The following is a 19,107-nucleotide window of genomic DNA, read 5'->3' as shown; positions in this document are numbered from 1 at the left end:
GAGCGGACGATCGACGAAACAGTTGCGATGGCGATGAACGATCAGGAAAGACAGCTCATGGCAGAGGCTGCAGTGGCAGCGGCGAATGCTCTTGATCGACAGCAGGGAGTGTTTGGATTTGGTACGATACGACCAGATCGGTTCCCCTCGAGCAGTTATCAGAACTGGCGAGACTGGAGGAAGCACTTTGCTTGGATAGCAGACGCCAATCGATGGGACGACGAGCAGGCGAGGATGGTGCTGCCGACTTGCTTGACAGGCTGGGCATTGGATGAGTTCACCATTATGCCAGCTCACTTTCGAGAGGAAGTGGAAGGGTTCGATGAGCCAACTTTAGGCAGAATGCTGGCCGAGCTCGATCAGAGGATGATGCCGTTTCAGACGAGATCGACTGCGAGGGCTGAATTCAAAAGCCTCATTCAGGGCGAAAGGGAGGATCTGAGGGAGTTCTCCCGGCGAGTGCAATCAGTGGGTGAAGTGGCGAATGCAAATATGCCAGTGCAGATTCGAGACGATATGAATCGCGAGCAGTTCATCGATGGGATATTCGATGCGGATCTACAGGAGTTGCTCCTACGCGAAGATTTCGATAGTTTTGGTCAAGCCGTGGCTCGAGCCCAAGCACTAGAGATGGCTAGTAGGACAGCCAGACTGCGTAACCGAAGACGTCCAAATGCTGTTCGGGAAATGCACGATATTCCAGAGATAGAATCCGGAGTTATTGGAGGCGAAGTGCAGGCAGACGGGGCTCAGCACTTGCGGACGGACTTCACGAGATGGCAGAAAAGTACAGATCAGTGGTTAGAGCAGCTCACTCAGCAGATGCAGATGCAGGGGGCGCGCCAGAATCAGCTGGCGAAACATGTGGAGACGCAAAACTCCAGGCATGACGAGCTGTTGACGCAGATGCACTCGCAAAACTCCCAGATACAGAATATGACGACCCAGATGCAGAGCATGACATCTATGATGAGCAAGTTAGTAACTTCTTTTTCCCCGGCTCCCCAGTACGAGGGCTTGCCCCGAGATGAAGCGGCACCAAAGTCACGGCAGTCATTTGAGACGGGAGGAAACAGTCAGAACGGTGCAGAAAATGGCGCTGGACGATACGGCTTGAGGACTCCATGGACTCAGGGTGCTTGTTTTAATTGTGGTCAGGTGGGCCACATTGCGAAAAGATGTCCCCAAAGAAGTGCGAACCATTTAAACTACCAAGGGCCGGGACAGTAGGGGAGTTCGAAGGAGGATTTGTCCCGGCCGAATTCAAGAAACAGCTGGCGGAAAGGCGAACGCAAGCTACAGGAACTCAGTCATGCCAGCGTTACGATACGAATGCGATTGATGACGAAGAAAGGCAGAGCGAGAAGATAATGGAGTAGGAACAAGTACTATCGATATTGGAACGACTACCCAGGATCAGAGAGAGTTGCGATGGTTCAAGAGACCGATGTGGGCGATGAAGACGACAGCGACGCGATTCGATGGGAACGAACGAAAGAAGAAATTGCGACGATGCAGAAAGAAGACGAAGCGATTGCGCAAGTATTCTATTGGGCGGAAACAGCAGACGAGACGAGCGATATGCCTTCTTTGGGAACGAATCTTATTCCGAAGGGACAGGCAATTCAGTACGGACCTGAGGCACTAGCATACTGGTCGAGATGGGATGAGCTGAGTATTCGAGGTGGAATACTCTATAAGAAATGGTTCCAGAGAGATGGGTCAAAGCCGACACTTTTGACGGTTGTTCCAGCAGCGGGACGAAAGGAGATCCTCGGACAGTTTGACTCGATGGAAACTGGGGGAGGACAACTTGCGACCGAGAAGATGTTGGCGAAGATACGACGACGATATTGGTGGCCGACGATGAGGACGGATGTCGAAAGAAAAGTCCAGTGGTGCTTAAGCCAGGCAGCACATAATGTCAGCGGGAAGAGAAAGCGAGCTGCGGTCCAGGCTCCGTTTGATCCCGGAATCAGATTCAACACAGTGGCAGTGGATGTACTTGGTCCGATGACAATGGCGTCTCAGACGAAAGCGAAGCACGTGCTAGTGATGACGGATATGTTCACGATGTATGCGATAACGGTTCCTCTTGTGTCAACGGATGCAGCTGATGTGGCGCAGGCAATTGTGGAACATTGGGTACTGAAGTTTGGAACTCCCAATGCTTTGCGTACGGACCAAGGAAAAGTCTTTGGCAGTGAATTGATCAAGGCGATGTGCCGACTCTTGGGAATCGACGTAACTGCGACATTGCCCTACAAACCGGAGGGCAAGGAATTGACGGGGCGATATAACGATAAGATGACGAAGGTGATTTCGAAGTACTGTGCGGAGAACCCAAAGACGTGGGATACAATGTCGCCGTATCTGGGCTTTGTGTATAACACGACGACTCATCGGACAACGGGAGCTACGCCGTTTAGTTTGGTCCACGGTCAAGAATGCCAGTATCCCATTGATTTGTTCTATGCGAAACCTCATGATGAAGTGTTGACGAAGGATGGCTTTGCAGAGGAACTGGATGAACTTTTCAGAGATGCTCATAGCAGTGCGAGAGAACTCGTAGGGACGGATCAACGAAGACAGGAGGATCAGTACTGGAAGAAAGTTCATGGTGAACCCTATACAGCTGGCGATAAAGTATGGGTGTGGGCGAAGGAAAAGTTCAAGTCGAAGAAGCACTTCGATCCGTGGGAAGGACCTTATGTTGTACTGGCGAGAATGTCGGAAGTGAACTACAAAGTTGCGAAGGAATCAACTCCGAGCAAAGTGAAGTTCCTGCATTTCAACAAGCTGAAACGAGTCAAAGAAGAGACGATCCAGTCAGAGGAGGCCACAGCAAGTAAGCGACCGGCACCCTATCGGTCGGTTAACTTTTTCGATGACCCGGAGATGCGTGATGAAGATGAGTTGTTATGGCAAAACAACCGGGAGGGTTTTAGTCATGACCCAGGCCCACGAGATGGACCAGTGAGATTGTTGCCTGTGAGGAATCGAGCAGTGGAGCCACAAGCTAATCCACCTGTGAGAAACGTGCGAAACAGGGCAATGCCCGAACACTTTGCTGATCCACCACGTGTGTACGAAGTAGCTAGGAGGGAAGAAGATGCAGTAGAGACCTACGATGCGACGGAGCTCGAGGCCAGAAGGGAAGAGGAGCCTGCAAATCTACCGAGTGAGGCGGAAGGCAGACCACCCGGAGAGATGGTGACGGCTGAACCAGTGATGGAGAATGCGACAACAGATGATGGCGGTCGACCAACTCGAGTAAGGAGACAACCTGTGAGGTTTGGAATCGACGATTTTGTGAGTTAAAACTTACATTAATAAACTTACTCCTTTCTTAATCTCATTAGTTGGTGCTTGTTTACATTGAGTGCGATCCCACCTGAACTGCTGTGCGGACACATTGATTGATAGTGATTATTACGAATGTGAAGGGGTTGGATCGTACCATGAAGAGTAAAATTATTGCAGTTACGTCCCTCTTAGGTCATTCATTGTGCTATATCATTGTTTGTTTTACGGGGACTAACTGATGGGTCCGCGATCTTTAAGGGTATTGTTTTAAAGGGTGGAAACTAAATTAAGACGAGAGTACGGCGTAGCGGAGCGAAGCGTTATGTAAGTTAACCTTAGGCTTTTTACGAGTTACTTTTTCATTATTCGGGAGAATAATAGACTAGAAGGGAAGACTGTAGAATCGGTAATTCTACTGTATAACGTACATGGCTTTTTCTTTGAACCTTGAACATGCAAACTAAGTAGTAGTAGAGCTGATTCGTTGATAGCGTCTGGTAAAGATTGGTAAATAATAGAGTGGTTAAGTTAAGATCGAACTAAACGTGTGTTTGCTTAAGTTCATGGAATTAATCCCCCTCTTTAGTGAAAATAGTGAATGCAATAGCTCCCGCCAACTCCCCCCAACTTGGGAACTACTGGGGCGAACTTTATGAAATTTAATGGAGTGATACTAGAGATGATTTGACCCGGGCATGCAAAGCGCCGGACCCGCTTGACCCCCTGGGGGCCGAGTGATAACGGTTCCCGGAAGTGCAAATGGCCCCACCGGAAACCCTTAACTAATGATCCGATTGAGCTCATTTTTAAATATGTGGTAGCCCTGGATGAGGGAAGCTTAAGTTTGGAATTCCAGATCTCCAAGGTCACCCCGGCCCGATTTATGCCCTAAACAAACAAACCCCCACACGATTCCCGGAGGCTACTTCTCGACCCCCAATGACCCTAGGGAGCTGAAACTTGGAGGGATGGTAGATAGTGACATGGTCTATCGTATATTAGGATGATGACCCTACTGGGTGACAATGGCACGGGCTATTAGCACTTGGGAATATCACCCCTTTTAGGTGTTAATGGGCTATTTGCGAAAAATAATGCGCGAGGGCATATCGATTTTATGGCTTATATGTGTAGTATAACCCACCCCGGTAAAAAGGACCCCTATAGGTCTCAGCTCCCGGTTGACCTTTCTGGTGCTAATTGACCTTTCCCGGGAAAAGTGATAATGAACATTAAAAGTGGGATAACTTGAAGTATTTGTCGGATATGGATGAAACTTGGTAGGTATGACCCCATGTGACCTCGAACCGATTATGGGAGACTTGACCCCGGGTGACCCCGGGTTGACCTTTACTTGACCTTTTGGAATTTTAGCCCCGAAACCCCTAAAATTAGCACCGGAAAGTAGCCCAAATCATATGTCTCGTAATCAGGGGAGTTAATAGAGATATGTTATTGATATTGGGTGACAATTTGCGTGCATAGGAAATTAGTTAGGCATTTCCTGGAATTCGATGGAATATCTTGGCTTAATGTATAGTGGTATATTGTTGGATTTAATACGAGTTAGTTAAATAAACATTGGGTTAAATTTTGACTTGGCGAATGAACCATTAATAGAAATGCGTCAATGGCACAGAAAAGTAGTCACATATTAATTTGGCAATATGACAGAGGGAATAGGGAATTAATTAACATAAATATTAGAAATGTACCGGATATTCCATTGGCTTCTGGGGAATGTTTTATTGGCTCAATTGGACCCCAGTTGAGGGAACGGCTTACCCTGAAGGTCGATTAGGCTGAAATTTGAATAGGTTACGTATGGGAATTTTTGGATTGCGATAATTAGGAAATTAAGTTCACTGGGAATTTATCCTAGTCATGGGAAAAGGGAAAAGTTACGGGATAATTAAATAAAGTCCTTGGGTATTTGGATATGTAAACATAGCTTGAATTAAGTTGAAGTTGCACTTGTTATTTGTTTAGCATAGCTTTGATTGGCATTTTGAACTTGGCATTTAAATTAATGTGATCATGCGGGATTTATGAACTGGAAAGCTGCGTAGGAGGCATATAGGTAAATGTTAAGACCTATACGGAATGACGGATCTCTAACTAAAACTAAGAGTAAATAGACATAAGGCACGGATGTTGCGGAACGGCCTTTAAGCGTCAGAACGATTGTGAGTTTATTTGAAACTAGTCGGGTCTCACAGTGTTAAAGCGAGAACAATTCGGGCTGCAATTGAAGGTAGTCGCTTTATTCTCGCTGAGAACGGGTTAAGTTACTCGTTAAAGTAAGTTAGATTAGTTAGTGAAGTTAGTTAGGCTATCTAGAGGATAGCGGAATCGTTGTCAAACGATTGATAATTGATAGAAGTTCTCGAGGAGAACATTAAATATTAGTTAGGCGTTAATTGAACTGCAGGAGGCAGTTGGTTGAATAATAGTAATCGCGGACCCATTCCTTTGGTTGAATGATTAATTTATATTCCAGCCACTTATAGGCTATTCTGTATTTGGATTGATTATTTCTTAATTCATTATTATTATTGGAATTGTTGTTGCGATTGACTATTGATTGCGAGCGAGATACAGTCGAAAGAGCACAACCAAGGGGCGAGCAGCATAATACGATACAGAACGGCTATCCACCAAATCAACCCTTTTGGGATTGTAAACAGTACTGGGATTTGGTTGCCCCACCGACCCAGTGCTAAAGGGAAACATATTGCGGCGACGCGGAATAGAGTGAGAGGTCGGCCTAGAGATACTGTGAATTTCCCCACGTTTACAGACTTCAGGGAAATTTTATCCTCCGTTAAAAGCCCGTTTATTCGGGTATTGCAGCTAAGAAGATAAAATATCACAGTTAAACTGATTGAGCTAAAAACCACAATTGATATTCCACGTTAAAGTCGGAATAAACTACGTATTTGCTGAATAAAAAAGAATTTATTCCTCATGATCTAAATCATTTTAAAATCAACCTCGCGAAATTGTATAATATTTTTTCATTTTGATACTAAAATTTCTAGAAGCCATTCTTTAATATAAAATCAACCATCAAATTTTAATATTTGCCGAATTCATTGAGTTACATTACAAAAGATCAGCTTTCAATTCAGAAAATAATATTTTAATAATCCATATTTTTGGATAATGAAGGGCTTTTCAAAGGATAGTGATTTGCTGAGCTCTTCGACTTACTTTTGGATATTCCTTCTGCATCTCACCCACTAGTCTGTCCACCCTGGTGGGGTTCGGGGGCACTGGAGGGGGCTGATTGGGACGTCTGTTGTCGCTTCGCATGTCGTGCTCGGGGAAGAGGTGTGCCAATGATACCTCAGTCTAGCAAAGAATAGCAACAGTGTTATCATTATTCCAACAGAAAGTCGCAAACAATTCACGTTTTTCGCTGCAGCAAAAATTTCCCCTCAAAGTTTAGCTGATTCTTAAAAGTTATGCTTTTAAATTAAACAATATATCTTTGAAAAACGTTACCAAGCCTGCTGTTAAACACCAATTGAATTTAAAGAAATTAAAGATGCTATTCATCAAATGAAGAATTGAGTGGAAAAGAAGCGTATCGACCAACAGAAGCAAACGATCTTCAAACGATGGTATAATTTTTAAAATATACCAATTCAAAGCCAGAGGCCTATTTTTCATCAGGTATGCAACTTTTTAAGGCTTATTCCCAGAACAAGCTCAGCCCAGTAATTAGGCATTTTAAAAGCGTGTCATTTGCTGGGTACAAGGGAAATGAATGATATTAACAACAATCGTCATAAAATTGCTCCAAAATTTGGATCCCTTGGGTTTAAACAAAATCGTTGTTCGCGCGAGTATTTAATCATTTCAAATCAAAACCAATTTTTACGAAGGAGCTACTTTCTCCAAAACAGCGTCAATTAGATTGTCAAAAGGCGAATGAACAAAACCTAAAATCGTCGAATAGCAATTGTCAGGTGAAAGTTTTTCTAAAAAATGTTTTCTAAAAAATGAAATTATTGAGAAATTAATTTAAAAGTGTCGTAGCTCAAGCTAACGCTGCTGAAAATATTTGAAACACAGAAAGAGGAAACGGGATATAATTTTCCAACCAAATCCAATCACGGTATGGATTATTATCAAGTATTTTTAAGAAAATTGCTCCAAAAAAAGTTTTTAAAAAACGCTTTACAAAAATGCACTAGAGGAAGGCCAACTTAGCTCTATTCTCAAGCCTGCAAAAGCCGTGAGATAAAGAAGTCGGAACAATTTTGCTCCCATTTCGAGAAAATGGTTTATAATCCAGAGAACAAAGAACATACTATAGACAAATTAAATGATGAAAACACAGTTCACGGGCGTTGGGTAGTGGATAGTAATTGTTCCGACTTTCGATACGAAAGTAACGGAATGTTTGTGCTCGGGGTGGGTTTTTTTTCTTCAGACAAATTTCGACTTTTTAACTAGCCATTTTTGACGGAATTTTTAAATATAATTCTAAAGGTATTGTTGTCCTGAGCTCAAATTTGAAAAAAATATTTCACCTGTGATCATTTTTCGGAAAGTTATGGGGGTTTAAAGATTGCCATTTTGGCCAATTTGGGACAATTAACGCGCGATATAATTCGCGCTCTTAACGCGTAAGCGGAGATTTAATACGTCTTATAAATCGTTCCAAATTGGTTGAACGAAGCTTATTTGCCATAATTGAATTGTTACAAGGAGCAAAATCTATTCTTTTGTTCTTTATATGGCGTGTGGGGAGATGATTTTCATAAAAAATTTGAAACTCGTTTTGTTTTATTTAATTCAATTTTTTAATGTTATCACTGTTCCAAAAACCTTAATTGGCAGTCGGAACATTCAGGGCTTCGCCCTGATACGAGCAGTCTTGTTATGTTTTCTTTCTGAATGCTACAATCTCTTTGATGCGATCACTGCCAACTAGCGAAATGAATGATATTAACAACAATCGTCATAAAATTGCTCCAAAATTTGGATCCCTTGGGTTTAAACAATATAATTTACTACAATCCAATTATTAAGAAAAATTGCTGACAGTATTGCTATATGAAACCTTTAATTTGCTCAGATCGTTGCCTTTCAAACATAGCCTGATTAAATAAGTCCATCGAGAAACTTAATTCTTGAACCTGATATGCTCATAAAATTAATATCCAAAACAGTAAACAAAATCGTCAAAAAATATTCAGAATCATGCAGAGATCACTGCTTGCCTGAGGTTTTTCCTCTCACTTTCATTCTGCATTATACTTCGAGAGATAATTGTGGATCGCATGTTGTAATTTTAAAAAAATTATGTGAGCAGAAACAGCATGACTCAACGTATCAATGAGCTCAAGGAAAATAGAGATGACTGACTTGTTTAACTTTGGAAATTTCCTATACCCAGGTTACTCACTAAAAAATCACATTTATCTCACCAACTGATCTCGCAATCAGTTGGGAAGACAGACTTGACCTTAATGTTCCCAAAGAAAGTCCCAAGTGCTTTAACACCCACACGAAAGCAATCGCTTCATTTTTAAATGCCCAAAAGTCTACCCCATTGAATACTTTAGCACTCTGATGCATTCCAGTCGAGGCTTATCCTTCCTGAGATTGGATCAATAATCAAGCACATCATTTGAGCTCACTCCTAAGGGCCAGTTTCGACTCAACACTGACTCAAAGCCTCGACTTTGAATCGACAACCTCTCACTATGGTGTCCACTAATATGGAAGAAACGATAGTAAGACACCATAGCAGTGATATTAAAAACATATCCCCGTTTGAAAGCTTGGGTTTTCACAAAAAACCGGCGGCACTTCCAGAACTTTCGGACATCTCAGTTATTAGAACACTGGTCCCCCTCTATCCGGAGGCACTCTTGCGGGAGGGGGGCAGTGTTAGCCATTGAAGCAACGACGCAACAAACAACTTTCACCAGAAAAAAAATTCAAACTAAGGCAGCAAGCTTCAATGCACATAATTACTCTTCTAACATGTCAACAAATTTGGAAGAACACATTTACTATTCCGCACAACATACCAAAAAAAGGAACAAGGTAGTCAACAGACAGTTGGAAGAGGGTCAATGAACGCAAGGAGACTAAACAAAGCTGACTTGTTTTTTTTTTGAAAACTTCAACTTTCCAATATCAAATTATATGGCCTTAAGACTCTTTGAAATTCAAGAAGAAATTGACACTTTTGGTATACATTTAACTCAAATTGAGAAAACTGGATCAATATGATATGTTTTCATTCAGCTGGGAATTTAAATCTACTATCGAAATTGGAAGTCAAGCACGTTTTTCGATCAAGCTTTTATAGAATTTTCCTTTTTTAAAAAAGGTATTGAACTGAACTTGAAAAGAAATCAAAAGTCAAACTACAAAAAAATTTGAGCCTGAACAAATTTCAAGACTTTTGTTTTGAGCAAATTTCAAGACCGAAAAAAAATGAAAGAAAAAAAATTAATCACGATCTATATAAGAGTCTTCACAGCACTAATCGACTGTAAACAAAGCGCCCACAACAAAACTTTAACTACGAATTACAAAGGAAAAATATACGATCTTAAGCTGTTTAGTTTAAAAAAATCATGGTTGACACTTTTTTGATAATAATGCAACTAAAAAAAAAACTAGATCAACGGGGAAATTTTTTATCCCGCTGTGAAATCTATAAATTAATATCCACTTTCGAAAATAGAAATTTATCATGTGTTTTTCGCGCTATTTTGCGTTTGAAAATGGAGAATGTAACTAATCGGCCTGTTAGCAAATGAGTTTGAATTGAACTGAAAAAGAAATCAAAAGCCAAACCGCGAAGGTTTAAATTTGGAGTAAAAATACTTTTTATTCTGGAAAAAAACTAGGCTGAAAAATCATCTGGATTGCAACACGTCTTCTTTGGCATAATTCCCAAATGGCATAAAAACAAAAAAAATATCCCAAATGGCATAAAAACTATAAACCAGTGGCATTGAAATTTTGGAAGAAATTTATTCATTCCTAATCCTCTTGAAATGTTTTCGTTCTCGGATGAAAAAAAAAACATTCGTTGATTGATAAACAGCGCTTCTTATTTCATTTGGAAATTATTTATTCCATTTGGAAATTTTTATTTTGAGCAATTTGGGTATTGAGTAATTTAGGACGAAGACAATTGGGAAGTTTGCAACTCGACCTATATTAGTACCTTCATTACGTTGATTATCAATTAGCGAGAAAAACCTTGAAACAATTTTTCATTGCGAAAACGATCACGGCCTATACTGTACAACTTGCACATCAACTAGCTGATTTTGTAACAAGTGAAAATTGATCGCTGAAGTATCAGGAACTGAAAATAAATTTCGCAAAATTGAAGAAAAAATTTGAAAACAATAATTTCAAGGACTTACTAACACGAAATAACCGGGGCTTGATACAGATGCCAAGTTGCTGTGTCACAAGCTACAATTGTTTAAGATGATATTAGCCTTCACTTTACTTTAAACACAGAGGCGCAGCTGAGCTTCGCATCAATTGCGATACATATACGGATGACCATGAAAAACAAACGAGAAAATTCAAAAAATCGTTTTTGTCAATAAGACTGCAACAAAAGTCAAAATATCCTGAAAAATTTGCCTGCACCATTAGAAACTCTACATAGAGCTTTGGGAAAGCTATAGAGAAACCAAGTTTTTAAAAAGTCCTTTCTGCGGAACTAAGCAGACAAAAATAAGCAGACAGACAATCTAAATTAGCCGAAAAACCTCTATTTGAAAAAAGGTCTCAACTGGAATCGAACTCCCGGGCTTTATCGTCTCAAGCATATGGATTACAGCAACTTGGAAAAAAGTTAAACCATTGAGCTTCGGGAACTAAGCCGACAAATATAAACAGACGTGCGATAGTCCGAAAAAGCACAAAAACTAGTTGGTAAAAAAAGGCCCAGCCGGATTCGAGCCGCAAATCTTTGCCGTCTCAAGCAGTTTATGTTTACAACGCGCCAGATGCTTGATTGGATTTCAATTTATAATGACCAAGCGGTAATAAAGCCAAAAAAAACTAAGCAGAAACCATTCATGTCGAAAAGACATTTTTTCAAAATACTTAACTTATTTAAAAATACTTTAAAAAATGCTAAACGTAAAGAGGAAATAAAAGGTCACTAAGTCGATGTTAATTAGGCCGACGTTTATTAAGCCAATAAAAAAAGACGAAAAAAAATTCAACAAAATGAGCTGGTTAAAATACAACCAATACGAAAAGCAAATTACGATTCGGGCCGGATTTTTAAAATGCTGAAGATGGCTGCAATGAAAATTGTTTACAGCTAAAAAAACGATTGTTAGATAAGGCAACTAAGCCGACAAAATATAGCAGTTAAATAGTAAGCCGATTTTTTTTTGAACCAGAACATTTACCGTTTGAAAAAAAAACTGGTCCTGGTCAGATTCGAACCCAGTACCTTAGCCATCCTAGGCGTATTCGATACCACCAGCCTAAGTGTCCAAGAGACAATCTAAAATTTTAATATGAACCAAGGAAGGTACCACCAGGAGTCCAATGCGTCTGTGGACAAGTGTTTACGGGAAAAAAACGTCTAGTACCCGATTGCAATACCATTGGTATCCAAAGGGTAAAAAATTACTGGAAGCAATGAATCAGCTTTAAATGAGCAAATACATATCGTTCAAGGAAACTTGCAATTTGTAGTGGAAAAAAATATGTCGCTGAATGTGGGAAAACAGTTAGACCTTTTTCCGCTCATTTTCGATAGCTTTGAATTGTTCAACAGCAAGTCCCACATTTGCCAGCAGCAAGTTTGTCGCCCGGCTCCACGATCGCCGCTGGTAACCTTGATGTCTCCCATGTCCATGATGTGAGTTATTACCATGCATGCCTCCACTAGCCCCACCCGCTGAGTCATAACTCTGTTTGAAACGGTTGCCATTATTGCTCCTGTTCTGCATTTGACCCCCGTGATTTCCACGATTGGCTGACATCTTCGTCCCTCCGTTTGACAAATTCATCCAGTTATTGGGCTGACTCTGGACTTTGAAATTAACAGCCGAACCAAAATTGTGACCTCCTTGCTCCAAGATATCTTTTTGACTTGGAGCCATGAAAGCGGAATTTTGCATGATACTTGGTTGCATACTATTCTTCATACTTTGATTTCCGGACCCCATAACATCCTTAACCATTTCCGATGCCATGGATGCCAACATCGTCATGTATGCATTCAGATCAAATTGGTTCTGGTCAAAATGGTTAGAATTGCTTGAACTTGGAAGATTGTATTGAGTCGTTGCTAGAGTAGGTGTGACCGAAAAAGGTCGCGGACAATCCAACTTAAGCTCGTCTTTATCATCGACTAAATTAATGTTTCCGATGGGCAAAGTTTGTTTGTGATTGCCTTGGAAAATCGATTGTTGTTGACTAAGCAGCTCGTTGAAAAGAGCATAATTGAAATTGACATTGCGCACAAAATTATTGGCTCCATTGTTTACGTTGGCTTTTTCCGAGACGTTCAGAGGGCTCTGCGATGATGCATTTTGAAAGAGTTCAAGTGGCGTACTGGCGCTTGTCGCGGGATCTGAGGCCATGTTGAGTAGACTTTGTTGATTTTGCAGCATGAGTAAAGCTAAAATCATAGCGATGAGTTACTAAATTGAGGAAGCAATGAGGAAGCAAAACTCACGCCAAAACTCCTACAAATTCGTAACTTTATTTCACCACGAAAAAACTTTGCCTATTTCTCCACAATGACAATACCCCTCAGTGTCAGTATATACTAACTAAAATTAAAGCACTATTTGAAGGATTTTTATATTATAAGATTTAATTTACAAGCCGCCGCCCAGCTCCCACCGTTCTACCCTGGACCTTTCTTCCGAGAAGAGAGAGATGTCATCTATTTAGCCGCAGCCGGTACCACCTTGAGGAGGCGGATGACACTTCCACTCCAACTGTGACAGAAGCGGGATTCGAGTATAATTTCGGCACCTTTTTTCATTTGACCCAAATTACCCTCAGCCCATTTTTTTAAAATCAAATTGGATTGTAACAGCAGGAGGTCAAGAGATCAAAAACTTAGTCATCAAAAGTTATCGTAGTCAAACGTCAGACCTTAACTTTTTGAAAACCGCAGAAAGACGAAACAAGAGGTATAGCGCAGAAATTTTGCCGATTGACTTTTCTAAAGACAGATAGGTCTTTAATTTACCTTGGAAATAAGGAAGGTGTGCGTAGAGCAAGGAGGCCAAATTAGGGTTCATATCGCTGCTATCATTCAAGTTTGGTTTGACTGGATCCGACGCCATCCTACTCGGCATCTTTGGAACACAAAACGGAAAATCCATCAAGCCAGACGGTTGTTTATTCTTGTCGAAACATTTTGCATTGTCGACCTGAGATGACATAGTAGATCCGTTGCCAAGGGAAACTACGTTCCGAGTCAGGCTATTTTTCAAAGCAAGATTGTTCAGCATGCTTTGCAGTTCATCTAAATTAGGAATTAAAATAATGAGAATGAATTTTGTTTTGATAGTAAAAAAAAACATAGCCACAGACAGTTGGAAAAGAGCCAATGAATGCAAGAAAGCCGAAAAAAAACATTATTTACGAACTTTCGAAAAAAATAGATAGCCTTAAAGCTCTTTTTAATTCCAGAAAAGTGTATGATTGATACTTATTTGATCAATAAACCCAATTTAAAAAAACTGGAGTAATAGGCAATTTTTTTTTAGTTCACTGAGAAATCTGAAAATTAAACTCCATTTTCGAAACTAGAAGTCGATCACGTTTTTATGAACTTTACATTTTTGCTATTTGACAGGAGTTTGCCTTTGTTTTAAAAAAAGAAATGAATTAAACTTGAAAAGAACTCAAGTCAAACCGCAAAAAACTATACTTGAGCCTCGTGAACAAATTTTAAGACCTTTCCAGAAAAAACTACATTCACCGACTCTTTATGAGAATGATGTCTGCGTTTGAAATAATGAGAATTGTTTCGATATTCTAGTACTTTATTTATTGACTACTGACCTTGCGATTGTATATAAGACACAACTGGAGGCAAAGATCCGTTGATATTGCACTGGGGAAGTGGGGAATAGGGAATGAGATCCAGAGCACCTGGACACAGTTGGTGCGCAACTTCGAACAGCTCCCTCTCTTTGAAACTCATGTCTAAACAAAATTGAAATGAAAAAGATAAACAATACAGAGGCGCCTCTGAGGCACCAATACCCAATCTGTATGGTTATTCACGTAGCCAAAAATTCTTCAAAAAAATGATATTTAGGTATATATATTAGCTTAACTTTTATTTCAATAACCTAAGTTATAAACACCAGGCATACATCAGCGAAATTTTTGTTGTCAAAGAGTATAGTGATTCACTTTACTAGCAAATAAAACTTTTTTTAAAACGCAGAATCTCAAATGGAATCGAATTTTAAATGCCAAAATATTTAGTCCATAGAGAGTAGTATGGTTCAGAAGTTTTAGCAGTCATTACTTTTCAATTTGGCTTCCGCAATTCGACACTACCTCAAGTTCGGATAAATATATGTGAAATTATTCAGGAGAATGCATTAAAAACAATTAAAGAAAACGACCTTGACCTTTGGTAGCCAGAACTATTCAATATTTTCTCACTTATGAAAAACTCTCAAATCAAATTTTATCGAAATTAGATTTTATTGAGGATACCTGTAAACCAGAACTCGGGACCTAATCTTATATGCGGAAAACATTTAATTCGTTCGTCAGGTCCAATAGGCATAGCAAAGAACGCAGGAAAAAAAGGAAATCAGAATTACATTTTTTGCAGAATGACAATATCTATATACTCGTTCCTATTTATGCGTTCATGTACTTCGATGGTCCTAACATCCGTTCAATTAGGCCCATTGATGAATTAAAACAAGAGGAAACCATCAACACATCTTAGCGAACGGCCGGAAACTAATAAGTATGCATTAACAAAAACCCATTAAAAGACCTCAGCTTTACCCACAACAAAAAATTAGGCCCATTGATAAATTTAAATAAAACAAGAGGCCAAATTTTGATATAAACTCACTAAATAGTTTCAGATCAGTGCTGCGGAAAAGTTCACTATATAGGGTCTAGCCCTCTTAATCAACTGAATCATCACTGGAGCGACCAAATTGTAACAAGCTTCCTCGAATATCAACTTATATCTCAAACTCTCCAGAAAACCAACTCAGAGACGCCTCTGAGAATAGTACAAAATCTGTTCAAGAGGTGCGTTTCAACAACGAAAAAAGCCTAATAATCATGCCAAAGGATAAGATTACAATTTCACATCAACTAAAAACAGTAGCGACAATGAAACGGACAACGAAAAAAACAATGAAAAAACAAGAAAAGCTGAGAGAGGAGATCAGAAATGACCAGGAAAGAAAGTGATCCAGAGCCGGCGAACTTTTGAACACCAAGGGTAGTTGTTCTTTGAATTAACCTCAAATACACAAGAGAGAACAATCAACGGCGAAAAAATCAACCCTAAAAAAATTAGGAAAACCATTCAACGGCGAAAAAGTTCGATCTTCAGTCGCTTCTTTTCAGAGCATTCCAGTCCAGTTGACAAAAACTTTTTGGATATCGAACGTTTAAAAACTTCGATATTACTTTGTACAGGTCTTGAAAAAAATGACTAGAAAAACAAATCATTCAAAAAAATTTCCATTTTTAGCAGAAATTTTTTGAGTGTTTGAAGTTTGTGATTCCCAAAATGGCACTAGAAATCTCCAAAAACTAATTTCAATTCAGTTAAAATAAACTTAAGCATAATGTTCGAATCACGACTGATATATCACTCAACTCTCTCCGACAATTATTTGTGGTAGCTGAAAACAAACTGCACCCAGCTAGTTTGGGGACTAGGACCGGTCAGCCGTCCTACAGCTCCTGTTTATCCTGGACAAAATACGCGAAAAATTAGACAAAACATACCATGGCCTAACTTTTGATAAATCTAGATACGAATAAAACCAAAAATTAATGAAAGAAATGAGATCCAATCTATCTAGCATTCTTTTTACCGTTCTATACTCAACTTAATTCAAAGGCAACCAACTGACTTTTTTCGACTTACGTCTTATGTAACTTTCGAATTCGTCAAAGGAATTACACTTTGTTTCCCTCAGAACTCGGGAAGGTATTTGGAAACACAATGCTTTCTGAGTGCTTTCAACTGCTTTGTTTCTAGCTTGATTTAAATTCATCTGCTGTCGTTTTAAATAGTTTTCAAACTCTTTTTTGAACGAATACTGCGAAGGAATAAACGATTCGGAAGTGTTCGGAATTGTGAAACCCTGAACAGTTTCTGGTAAGGCCAAAACTGCATTATGGTCCGTCATCTTTGAATTAGCACGTGACATGTGGTCCGTCCAGCTTTGATTCAAGTTAAAATAATGATTTGGGACACCTTAAGCAATCAATTCGCTATGACACTCGTTTGACTCCATCTCCGGATCACATACTGGCTGGAAATGTTCCTGGCAATTAAGCATATGTAATTCTGGATTAAAATCGTTAAGGAAAGCCTTGTTGAAATCAACTCCAAAAAAATTAATCATTTTTTTTCTGATAAGTCGATTGTACTTTTCTTAAAGGTAATCAGAAGGTCAAAAGTATCATAGTAACCGAGGTTACAGTCATGAGTCCCTTCATCATGTATTCCAGTCAAAATCCTTCGAATTTTCTAGATATGGAAGTGATAATGATAAAAGAAGATGTCAAGTGTTTAAGTCCTTTTCAATTAAATACTACCGTTTGTCATTTATTGTTCCGAGTACGCAAGCCGCGTTCGCAATCTGTATTGCCAGGGAGATTCTCTGTTTCAAAAAGCTGCCTGCTCTGGGTTCCTCAGTGCATATGCTTAGGTTCTTACAAAGCTTGCTCAAAAAAAAATCTGTGCTGGGGCCGGCCGCGCCCTGAATTTCAAAAGCTAGCGGTTGAAAAAGATATCCATCATCTACAAGATTTTTATACTTGTCTTTTTTTTGCTCTTCCGCTTCAGCGGCAGCCGTACCAGGGTTACAAACCGACCCGTCATTAATCCTACAAGAAGCCAAGGAGTCTACTACCGTTACATCCCACAAGAGCTGCTTACCAACAGCCCATGGAACGAGCGTCAAACCGTCTGGTCGCTTCTATCGGTCCTGTAGAGGTGTCGTGGTTCTAAAACAGACGGAATGTGAGTAGTAGATAAAGTCTGCTTTATAAGGGCATTCAGGTTTGAATGCCTAGAGAATCTCCGTGCATTTTTGAGGCATGAAAGACCATGCCAACCATCCTCGGTAACGTCTTTTCCGCACACGCATTTATGTCGTTCGCATAATTTTAAGCCTAATCGAAGTCCTATCGCAAATCTGAGTTGTTTTTTCGATAGTTTTAATCTTAAATTTTTGCACGGGATGACGTTCAACCATTGGGAGCCAAATCTATCTTGGAAATCGTTGAATCTTTTTACGTCTGTTGGTTCGAGTCGTAAAATCAAACGTGCATTTTCGCTGTCAAAAATTGGCTCCGTCCAACTTTTTTGGATTTCATTTTCCGGAGCTACTTCAATTTTTCCCAGTTCAAACCACCGTTTGGGCGCATCATCATAGGTTCCATCCACATGCTCCAAACCAAAGATTTCGCTCAAGGCATCTTTCGCTCCTACTGCTGAGGCTAAGAAAGCGGGTAAAGCTAGTAGACGAGCGAATGAAACGCCCAAGCTACCTTTGGCTGCCGGGAGAACTGCTTGTAAAAACTGGTTATCATCCATTTTCACGTTAGTGACCTTGCATAACGAATTTCTTAGTAATTTGTCGTAGCGTTCCAAAAAATCATTTTGCAAAAAAAGCAAGAAATTTAGGAGTTTTGGCTTGCTAAAGCAATTTTTCAGGAGGTAAAAACCATAATGGGCGTCTAGTTTGCCAATGACATCCGATATTTTTTCAAGCTCCTTAATTTTTTCGTCGAGTAATTCTTTTCGGCAAAGTTCGCCGATTGGAGATTCTAAAATGAGGAGTTATTCTTTTGTTTTAATTTTTATTTTGGGGAAAAGTTTTCAAAATTGTGTTATAATTGAATTATACTGTGTACTAGCAGTCGGTCCCTAAAAACAAAGTTCGCACTTCTCAGTGTTCAAGCTCAGGCCGTAAATTTGCTCCAATTTCAGAATGTTTTTAAGGTCCCGGAGTACTACCTTATAGTCGTCGGCCAAATTTCCGTCATCTAAATACCAAATGTTCTTTTTCGACTCCAACTGTTTGACTAGTGTATGAATTGTTTCCGCAAAAAGGGGTGGGGCTTCAGGATCACCTTGCTGAGTTCCGTCTTCTGACATTATGACAGAGCTTCCGTAAAAAAGGTAACTAAGTTCACCATACGCGCCATGGGTGTAATTATACAATTCGGGACGATTTGAATAAATATGATTCAACATTGTTTCTCTATTTAGAGAGTCAAAGGCATTCTTAAAATCTAGTTTTAAAAGAACAGTGCATTTTGGATTGTCGTCGCGTTCAATTAAGTTTCGAAACGAGTGTGCAGCTATTTCTGCTCCTCGTTTGGTACCGCATCCTACCTGTAAGTTTCCGAAAAAAATTTGTCGCTCGGAGAAGGCCTTGCTTCCAGCTGTGCCAGTCTCTCATATTTGGAAGTTTGACCTTGAGGAACACGAGATACATGGTTTTGGGAGTGAAATTTAATTTTTAAAAATTTCGAATTGAGCCTGTCATGCTCAAGTTTCTCGCAGCAACTGAAAATAGGGAAAAA

At 39.9% G+C, this 19,107-nt stretch overlaps 1 protein-coding gene across 2 annotated transcripts in view; it reads right to left on the bottom strand.

Moving 5' to 3' along the window:
- LOC134848421 (uncharacterized) overlaps positions 1–17,492 on the bottom strand; it is a 30,627-nt gene extending 13,135 nt beyond the window's left edge. Inside the window, exons 1-6 of one of the 2 annotated variants that reach the window (XM_063865862.1) lie at positions 17,453–17,492; positions 16,433–16,835; positions 14,353–14,496; positions 13,532–13,810; positions 12,060–12,949; positions 6,520–6,660 (exon numbers count right to left, since the gene is read on the bottom strand). In XM_063865862.1, coding sequence (XP_063721932.1) covers positions 6,520–6,660; positions 12,060–12,949; positions 13,532–13,810; positions 14,353–14,496; positions 16,433–16,718 — 1,740 coding nt within the window. In that variant the 5' untranslated portion in view covers positions 16,719–16,835; positions 17,453–17,492. Of the gene's footprint in view, positions 1–6,519; positions 6,661–12,059; positions 12,950–13,531; positions 13,811–14,352; positions 14,497–16,432; positions 16,855–17,452 lie in introns of those variants that run through there. The other variant, XM_063865861.1, reaches the window with a different exon arrangement.
- Positions 17,493–19,107: the final 1,615 nt, after the last annotated feature.

Source organism: Symsagittifera roscoffensis, chromosome 6, assembly GCF_963678635.1.
Source record: "Symsagittifera roscoffensis chromosome 6, txSymRosc1.1, whole genome shotgun sequence".
Lineage (NCBI taxonomy): Eukaryota > Metazoa > Xenacoelomorpha > Acoela > Convolutidae > Symsagittifera > Symsagittifera roscoffensis.
This window is presented reverse-complemented; position numbering and strand designations above follow the sequence as displayed.